Genomic DNA, 9679 nt, shown 5'->3' with positions numbered 1-9679 from the left:
ATCCAAGAAGTCCTGTTACAGTCAGCTTCAAAAAGGTGATTTATTTTAATTAGAAACCAACGCCAGAACAGAACCTGTCACTGACTCTACCCATCGTTCCACAGGAGGCTTTATCAGACAGGAGCTAAACCAGTCTTATTTTCCTAAAGCCTGGTGAAAGCCACCAGATGTAGAAGGCTCCTCTCATTCTGTTCAGTGGTGGCAAAGTAACAGATGTCAACTGATCTAAACCGGACCGAACAGGAGGAGAGGTTGTGACAAGGCACACTTTACAACACACCTGAGGCGTGTTTAGATTTTGGCAGGAAAACAAGGTTTGTGATCCAAGAGGCATTAAGGCCTGAAAGGCCAGTAGTTCAGGAGAGTACTCTACCAGAGTATCTTTATGGTGTGATTGCAGCTGGATTTACTGTGAGAGACATGACTCTGCAGCAAAATTTAGCAGGACAAAATTATACCTTTGACTTCACAATTAAATCCGGTAAATACCTCCTAATAATGTGGCTTTAAGTACTTCATATACAGTAATATTTCTCCTTCCTAAAGAACGTATGTAGTCTATAGTACCAAGCCAGTAACAAAATGAAGGTCAACTGCATTCAGTTAAAAAAAAAAGAAAAAAAGATTTAAAAGTGCATTTGGTTCAAAAAACATCGCTACTGAAAAATTTCATTTTTAAATTGTGGGTAGTGAAAATGTGCTTCTTCCTTGGGATTGTTATATATTGCATATTTCCATTTGACGATGTGGTTTTTAAAAGGAGGTTACAGGTGAAAAGATGACCAGGTCTGGAATCCGGCGATGCAGAAAGCTGAGTGAAAAAGAAAAACTAAGTTAATTTCTTTCCATCCTACAGTAACTTAATCACTTAGCATATTTCAATTTAATTTTTACATAGATTTCCAAATATGTATCAGCTACTGTGATCCGACCCTTATGTGCTCATTGAAGAAAATGAGCCAAAACATCGCTACTGAAAAATTTCATTTTTAAATTGTGGGTAGTGAAAATGTGCTTCTTCCTTGGGATTGTTATATATTGCATATTTCCATTTGATGATGTGGTTTTTAAAAGGAGGTTGCAGGTAAAAAGATGACCAGGCCTGGAATCCGGTGATGCAGAAAGCTGAGTGAAAAAAAAAACTAAGTTTATTTCTCTCCATCCTACAGTAAGTTAATCAGTTAGCATATTTCAATCTAATTTTTACATAGATTTCCAAATATCTATCAGCTACTGTGATCCAACCCTCATGTGCTCATTGAAGAAAACAGAACTGAATTATGAAGGAATAAGCTGGACAGTTTCTTTTGGTTTTCTTACTGAATTCTCCAGTCTAACAACTTTTATGTACAAGGTTCCCAGAACAGTATACATCATAATTGTCCAGTGCAATAAATAGAATTAAACACACCAATGAATGTGTGCCTCAAACTATGCATCTCCACAGCAACAGCAGCTGCTCAAGTTTCTTCTCTGCTGAGGAAGGGACCTTGGGTTAAGAATATTCACCCAAAATACTTTGTTGAAAACAAAACTTGATTGATTTTTTTTTTTTAAACAGTGAGAATCATAGAATTTTCCTTTCAACTTGCATTGCTTTAGCAAGAAAGAAACGGATATTAGTAAGGTTTGTTTGACCAAAGACAAAACTGCTCTAAAACCGAAGTATTTCAATTTCATTTCTCTGTATGTTTTATAACACAGCTTAAAAATAGTAACATTCTCAAATCCTTGTAATTATAGCATAGAATCATAGTATGGTTTGGGTTGGAAGGGACCTTAAAGATCATCAGTTCCAACCCCCCTGCCATGGGCAGGGACACCTCCCTCTAGACCAGGGTGCTCAAAGCCCCATCCAGCCTGGCCTTGGACACCTCCAGGGATGGGGCATCCACCACCTTAAGCAGCTTCTGTTTTCTTCTCAAGCAAACAAACCAAATCTAAATCATTCTGAGTATCTGAAATGCAAGTTTGAAGGCAGGTTTTTCTCTACCAGCTTTGCTCCTAATGTCTCCCTTAGCATATTTTAGGAGTGAGTTACAATCATCAGTGATCGAGGTGTTGATCCTTTTACAGAACACGCTGATTTTCCTTTGTCATCAGAGCACCCTGACTAGATTTTATCTATTGCTGCTCTCTCTCAACGAATAAGTAACTTGGCCTATAATCCAGGTTATAATCCAGTAATGAATAACCTTGTATTTCAGTATCCCCTCTATTTTTGCTTTTGGTATGTTATATTGTACTTTTCCTAAAGCTGTCAGTTGGGTTTCACAGAGGAAAAATCAACTCCACATCCAAACAAGTGTATCAGGACCAACAATGGCATTAGGGCATACACTAGAACAGCTGGCTACAGCACAGAGCAACATGGAAAATACACCGTGATTCTCTGAAGTAGTTTCAGAGCAATCCTTACCTTGGTCTGGATCAGTGCTTTGCAATCATTAATACTAAATCCATCAAATCTGAAGTCCTCATTATCTTTAACATTTGATTCCTCAAAAATGTCATCCTGGCTCTCTGAAAAGTCCTAATAAAACATAATTTACATTTTCTTTATATCAAAGGATATAACCTATAACAGTTCTATAGAAGTGACTTTCAAGTTCAGAATAGGTCCTATCCCTTCAGCACTGTTGTATATAACTTGCATGAAAGGTCAAATATGTCCATAAAATCAAAATTGAAAACAATACCCCCCCATGATTCACCAATCATATTATCAATTGAAACAGTCACTTCTGAAAACTACTCGTGGCTAATTCATCCCAACTAAATAACCAGGTTGAACACTAAACCATCCCTGATTGTTTAATCTCTGGTTTTGAGAAGATTAAGATAAGATGTTTCTTTTTGAGATCTTTCAGTGCTGTTGATTTGTCTTGATTCAATTTAAAACATACTCCTCTCCCTCAAGCCTTGCAAAACCAGATAGAATAATCTCAGGAAAAGGGAAGTGGAACACACTTTCAGTTTGTATGCAGTAAAAACATCCAGTAATTACTTTAACAGCTTCTTTGATTCAAATATGATTTTTCATTTAAAGGAAAGATATTAGAGGCTAATATTTTGCTCATACTCTAAGCAAAAAAAAGAAAACAATTTTAATGTACACACATCTAAAGCTAATTCTACACCTACACTAAGGCTGAATGTACCACCTAATGCAGTAAAGAGCTATATAGTGGAGACTTCAATGTAAAGATGATCAAAATTCAATTCCGCGCAATTTCAGAGTTATTTGCACATAATAATGAGAAAACACTAAACTATCATTTTAAAAGCCTCTCTGTAAAAAAACTTCCGACTCACACAGATCTAGTTCCTCGTGCATCGGCAGGTGGACCTTACAGAAAATCAGATGCATAACCAAGTGTTTATGCTGGCACACCAGCAAACCGTTGTTTGATTACCTTTTGATTTGCATCTATTCCAAGAACACTCATGAGGTTTTCTTGGCAATGTGATTTACTCCAGGGATGTCTTAAGCTGGGGGTATTATCAAAGTCTCTAAGCGTTCTCCATATGTTTCCAGAATCAATGCTAGGAAAGAAAACACAGTTTGAGGTTATAGGGTGTACAAAGTTTCCATTGAATGTATAAAACTGCGTTATTTTCACTACATACAGTCATGTACTAGCCTGCCTTGATCTAAAAAGAAACATCTTAAAACTCATTCCACATTTGTTTAAACTATTAACTCAATGTACTAATAAGCTTGCGTGACAATTAACGGAAACAGTAAGTCAATGTAACTGTATGTTTGGGTTTCTCAGATGATGATAAGTGCATTAAAAGCATGTTTCAGAGAGTGTTATACACCAGCAACTTGCATTATTCAATTGCTTCTGTGAAATGTGGGTAGAGTTCAACCCTGTTCATTCTGCACTTTGTATTTTCTGTCTCTCAAACCTTTCTCCTTCCTATCGGTCCCTCCTATCTGCTGCAGCCATCTGCTGCTCCAGTGGGTGACCTGGGTCTGCTCTGGGCACCCAGGTACTACAAAACAAGCACACGCTGCTGAAAGAGGGAGAATTAAGAGTTCCCTCTACGTAGTACTTTGGGTTCTTACGTTGCATTCATCCTGTGTAAATCCGGTTGCTTTTTGTTTTGTACAGGATGCAGTTATCATTGATCTCAGTTATTCACCACAGTAGGTCAGGGCTTCTTTGTCTACAGCTGGTACTCTGCTAGAATATTGCAGTGCCTTTTACATATATATCGTATTTCTCCACAATTATGAGGCTGATTAAAATATAATGCATATACAAGGAACTTGCCGAAACGATGCCCACATTAAACCTTTTAACTATATTTCTTGTGATTCTCTTATGGCATTTCCAAACTGTGGTCTGACCCAGATTCTTTCTAGATGCAAAGCCTCAGATGTATGCAAAAATATAACTACAATACTGCTCAGAAGCTTCAAAATCATGTAACCAATCTAAAAGAGTTACAGCTGTCTTAAGAGAAAGCTAAATTAATGCTACTAATTGCTACTAATATAACCCCAGGAAAGAAGCCAGATGCACCACATTCTGAATCACACCTGGGAACACTGGTGAGGAAGGAAAAAAAAAAGCGAGTGGCTTGTTCAGTAGAAGCAGCAACAACGCTCCCTCGGATGATGAAGAAAGAAGTTAAACGTGTTGTAAAGACAAGCAAACAGGAAGAACAGGCTACCTGTTGCAAAGCCTCAGATGTATGCAAAAATATAACCACAATACTGCTCAGAAGCTTCAAAATCCTGTAACCAATCTAAAAGCGTTCCAGCTGTCTTAAGACAAAGCTAAATTAATGCTACTAATTGCTACTAATATAACCCCAGGAAAGAAGCCAGATGCACCAGATTCTGAATCACACCTGGGAACACTGGGGAGGGAGGAAAAAAAAAAAGCGAGTGGCTTGTTCAGTAGAAGCAGCAACAACGCTCCCTCGGATGATGAAGAAAGAAGTTAAACGTGTTGTAAAGACAAGCAAACAGGAAGAACAGGCTACCTGTTGGGTGTTCTGGCATTCCAGAGGCTTAGTCAGAAGAAGCACACCAGCAGCAGGAAAAACCCTCAGCAGGAATTTGTAATTTTGACATATTCCCTTCCTTTTCTCCAGTGGCTAAAAGACAATCCACTTTCTTTAACAATACAATACAAAATTGATAAGATCTATATGCTGAAAAAGCATGGTGATTAAAAAGATTTAACTTACACCTGGCAAGTACCACTGTTTTTTAAATTATGAAATAAACACTGTAATTGCTGAGGGACTTTTTTTTTTTAAATAAAAAAACCTGTTGATTAAACGTGTTGTAAAGACAAGCAAACAGGAAGAACAGGCTACCTGTTGGGTGTTCTGGCATTCCAGAGGCTTAGTCGGAAGAAGCACACCAACAGCAGGAAAAACCCTCAGCAGAAATTTGCAATTTTGACATAATCCCTTCCTTTTTTCCAATGGCTAAAAGACAATCCACTTTCTTTAACAATACAATACAAAATTGATAAGATCTATATGCTGAAAGAGCATAGTGATTAAAAAGATTTAACTTACACCTGGCAAGTACCACTGTTTTTTAAATTATGAAATAAACACTGTAATTGCTGAGGAACTTTTTTTAAATAAAAAACCTGTTATCTAAACTCATTACCAAAGTTGATTCTTTGTAAGTTCAGGAATCCCAACATCTTCATTATTCGTATCAAGTACTTGATCTAAGCTTCTTATGCTCTCTCTGGACTGTGACACAAAGACTTCTGGAAAGCCCAACTTAAATATATCCTCATAGCTGTGGTTTGCCTAGAAAAAAAACAGAGTTTTATCACATATGTTAATACAGGCCATCCCCACAGTTCACCTAAGCTTCTTATGCTCTCTCTGGACTGTGACACAAAGACTTCTGGAAAGCCCAACTTAAATATATCCTCATAGCTGTGGTTTGCCTAGAAAAAGAACAGAGTTTTATCACATATGTTAATACAAGCCACCCCCACAGTTCATCAAAATTGATAAGATCTATATGCTGAAAAAGCATGGTGATTAAAAAGATTTAACTTACACCTGGCAAGTACCACTGTTTTTTAAATTATGAAATAAACACTGTAATTGCTGAGGGACTTTTTTTTTTTAAATAAAAAAACCTGTTGATTTAAACTCATTACCAAAGTTGATTCTTTGTAAGTTCAGAAATCCCAATGTCTTCATTATTTGTATCAAGTACTTGATCCAAGCTTCTTATGCTCTCTCTGGACTGTGACACAAAGACTTCTGGAAAGCCCAGCTTAAATATATCCTCATAGCTGTGGTTTGCCTAGAAAAAAAACAGAGTTTTATCACATATGTTAATACAGGCCATCCCCACAGTTCACGAAGGACCTAGTTCAAAGATTACAATGTTTCTAGAAATATTATTGACTATAAAAATTGACTATATATAAAAAATTATTTTAAAATTTGTATTAATATTAGACTGACTCCATATTTCAGTGTTTTCAGTATTTACCTAGAATTAGAAAAGGAGGAGCAAGACTCCAAGGGTTTCTGCTGAATCTTAGCCTCTAACTTGATATGGGGTTGGAAGGGACCTGTGGAGATCATCCAGTCCAACCCCCCTGCCAGAGCAGGTCCACCCAGAGCAGGTTGCACAGGAACATGTCCAGGGGGGTTTTGAATGTCTCCAGGGAAGGAGACTCCACCTTGTCCCTGGGCAGGCTCTGCCACCCTCAAAGTAAAGACGTTCCTCCTCATGCTTAGATGGAACTTCTTATGTTCAAGTTTGTGCCCATTTCCTCTTGTCCTGTCCCTGGGCATCGCTGAAAAAGGACTGGCCCCATCCTCCTGACACCCACTCTTTAAGCACCCGAGACAAGAACAGACAAATTGAAACTCTAGGTGAGGTTAACTCATATAGCTTGTACTGGGACATTTTCTTTTGTCTTTAATAAATGCAAAAATAAAAGCTTCAGTGAGATTAAGATCTACTGCTTTTGGAAAGAAACCAAACAATCTGCTATGTTGTATTTCCGCTCCAGGCATTACCTACTCACTTTTTTCAACATAAGACTTCTTGTCCCCAATTTCCAGCATTCCAAACAATTTAAATTCTCTGTTTATGCATATCAATAACCAGGTATCTTGTGGTCTCCACTGTCTCAGTGCTGGAAGAATTTACTCACTTATATCTTTTTGCTTTCCCCAGCAACACCTCTGCAACAGGTAAAGTTTCCCAGCCAAGGGCAAGAAAACCTGCCTCCAGAAAACCCTCCCTTCCCCACACCTACTAAAACTCATCTAACAGATTAAAAGGAGTAAGCTATTACTGCTACTGATTAGCTCAAGGGAAGTTCTAGTTGATTACTCTCTTTTTTCAAATGTTTTAGTCTAGGATAAAAATACTAAGGAGGAGGGCATTTTGTTTTGTGTTTGTACATTCTTATTTTACTTTTGTTACTTTGTTTCGCTTTGGTGATGTGTGTTTGGTAAACACTGAAACATTAATTGCAACAAAGTATAACCCTTAAACTGAACCTTTTTTTTGGGTGCTGATAAGGAAACATTATATAACTTAGTATTTATTCAGATATTTATTCAGTTCTGACATATTATGAGAGAATGTAACATCCTATGATAGAAAATGAATTCTATTAAATTACTTTTTTTTTTCCCTATCATTAACTCCCACTCAAAATCAGTCTAAAATACTGGGAAATTGGATTATGAAGTATATATTAAATAACAAACTTAACTCCCACTCAAAATCAGTCTAAAATACCAGGAAATTGGATTATGAAGGCAGTATATATTAAATAACAAAAGTTATCATTTTTCAATAAGCTTGCAGGCAGCTCACAGAGTTTTTTTCCCACTCTTTTTTTTGTCACCCACCTTCCTGATTTTTTGTTTCCCGTGCTCATTCTCATCTAGCTTTTAAGTTGCGTGTGCTTCAGGGCAAGGTTCATCATTTCTACGTGCTTACTTATTCCTAGTGTCTAGAAGCAAAGCAGCACATTACATTCTTTAAAGCTCTCCAGCAGGATAACTTAAGTATTTGTCAAACACTGTAAGGAAGTTGCTTTTGCACCACTTGAGTTAGCTGCAAAGCAGCTTGACAGTTTCTCACCCTGTGCAGCGTTATCCTCCGTAGAGAAGACATTCAGATACAAATCCTGAGGTGTAGGAAGCAGTAATACAAACATTTCCACTCTTTGGTTTACGATTAACACATACCTCATTTAGAGAGCTACAACAAGCCTCCTGTGTCCCACTGGGCAGAGATGGCTCAGAAGAGAGGTGACCAGCAGAAGCACTGCAATATCCTCTGCTTAAGTCCGTATCGACTCTCGAAGTCTTTGTTGGCTTCACCAAAACTTCAAGATTATGACCAAATCTCTCTGACTTGTCTAAGGGCTCCCTGAAGCCTTCAAAATCACCCCAGGAACTGCTGGGTTCTGAGCTACTATAACCACCCTCAGAAAACCCCCCACAACTTTTCCCTTTGCTATTCACTACAGGGATGCTTTGCTGCATTAGTTCAAGATTAATAATTCCTTCGTTATTTGTTGTTTCGTTCAAGTTACAGTGGCTTTCACTGAGAGACACACCACCAGCTTCAACGGCTAGGTCTTCTGAAGACATCTGGTGTGGTGGGTCTGTATTAGTACAACTTTCTACGAGTGACAGGTTCTGCATTTTTAAGAAAAAATCATTTGTTTAAATCTGTACCACAAAAAAAAAAAGGCTACTGAAGTTCAGTTGCATTAGAGAGCTGAGCATTTCCAAAAAAGAATCAAATTCTTCATTTCACCCCAAAGAATAACACCCCTGCTAAATCAAAACGGGATGTCCTTCAGCCTCTCCTCCAGTAATCAGCACGTGCACGTTATTTAGTCACACTTTCTGTGTAGGATACCAGCCTGCAAAGAAAGAATTATAAATAAATACTTCTGCGATAAGGGCTGCTGAGTGGGAATAAAGAAAGATAGCTGATAAGGCAGGAGAAAGAATGTTCATGTTAAAATAAACACATTCCAGTATTATGCAACTGAAAATCGCAGAATGCAAGATTATTTAAGATTTTACACTTAACTACCCACCCACACCCCCAGAAAGCCATTACATTAGCAAACAGTATTCAGAAAACACTTAACAGAAGTCGTTGGATATTGAGTACTGATTGAGTATACAGGAAATGAACCGAACTAATTATAAACAATATCCAACACTTTATAAGTATTTCCTATAACTATTTATTTCATCCTTCTCGTGCAAACAGTGCTCTTTTTGTTTGCACGGCCTTCCCCTGTCCAAAAGATTACTGAAGGGGACTCACAGCAATATGGGAACGGGCTGTTTAATCCTGTGAAAAAAATCGCGAATCCAACTATTTGAGCAATTAAGGCAGATTTAATAAATTCAGTTTGGCATCCCTAAGTTACACAGGCCATACCGCACTCATCATTTTAGACTAATTACATCTCCTCAAGCATTATTCCGACCGACGAGCAGTTTTAGGGGAGGTGGGGGGGTAGGAGCTGGACAAAAACCACCTCTGAAAGCCCGGCCGCTACGAGGTATTTTCCAGGCTTAACAGAATGATCAAATCTTGGGGTTTTTTTCCCCAAGTTCACTTCTAAGGTGGCACAGACCGCGGGAACAGCTGGACCCCCCCCCACCCCCGGGCCACCCC

General features: G+C 38.1%; 1 protein-coding gene across 3 annotated transcripts; it reads right to left on the bottom strand.

Annotated features, from left to right (window-relative positions):
* Nucleotides 1-15: 15 nt before the first annotated feature.
* LOC106897067 (chromosome unknown open reading frame, human C14orf79) lies at nucleotides 16-9531 on the bottom strand. 3 transcript variants are annotated; one of them, XM_014957447.1, is made up of 6 exons: nucleotides 9323-9531; nucleotides 8221-8906; nucleotides 6156-6304; nucleotides 3417-3546; nucleotides 2420-2533; nucleotides 16-811 (listed from the first exon to the last, which is right to left on the bottom strand). In XM_014957447.1, the coding sequence occupies exons 2-6, from the start codon at nucleotides 8680-8682 to the stop codon at nucleotides 644-646; spliced, it is 1023 nt and encodes a 340-aa protein (XP_014812933.1). In that variant the 5' UTR covers nucleotides 8683-8906; nucleotides 9323-9531; the 3' UTR covers nucleotides 16-643. The 3 variants fall into 3 exon arrangements, with proteins under 3 accessions (XP_014812933.1, XP_014812934.1, XP_014812932.1); XM_014957448.1 differs by lacking the exon at nucleotides 9323-9531 and adding an exon at nucleotides 983-1125 and having other exon boundaries at nucleotides 16-668; nucleotides 8221-8942; XM_014957446.1 differs by lacking the exon at nucleotides 9323-9531 and having other exon boundaries at nucleotides 8221-8942.
* Nucleotides 9532-9679: the final 148 nt, after the last annotated feature.

Source organism: Calidris pugnax, unplaced genomic scaffold (genome assembly GCF_001431845.1).
Source record: "Calidris pugnax isolate Ruff unplaced genomic scaffold, ASM143184v1 scaffold211, whole genome shotgun sequence".
NCBI lineage: Eukaryota > Metazoa > Chordata > Aves > Charadriiformes > Scolopacidae > Calidris > Calidris pugnax.
The sequence above is the reverse complement of the archived record's forward strand: the minus strand, read 5'-3'. Positions and strand labels throughout refer to the sequence as shown.

Coding starts and splice junctions, on each gene's coding strand:
- LOC106897067 (XM_014957447.1), bottom strand. CDS start 8,682: ATGCAGAACCTGTCACTCGTAGAAAGTTGTACTAATACAGACCCACCA. Junction 2,534..3,416: donor GAATAGATGCAAATCAAAAG/GTAATCAAACAA, acceptor ATGTTTTATTAG/GACTTTTCAGAGAGCCAGGA. Junction 812..2,419: donor AAGCACTGATCCAGACCAAG/GTAAGGATTGCT, acceptor TTTTTCACTCAG/CTTTCTGCATCGCCGGATTC.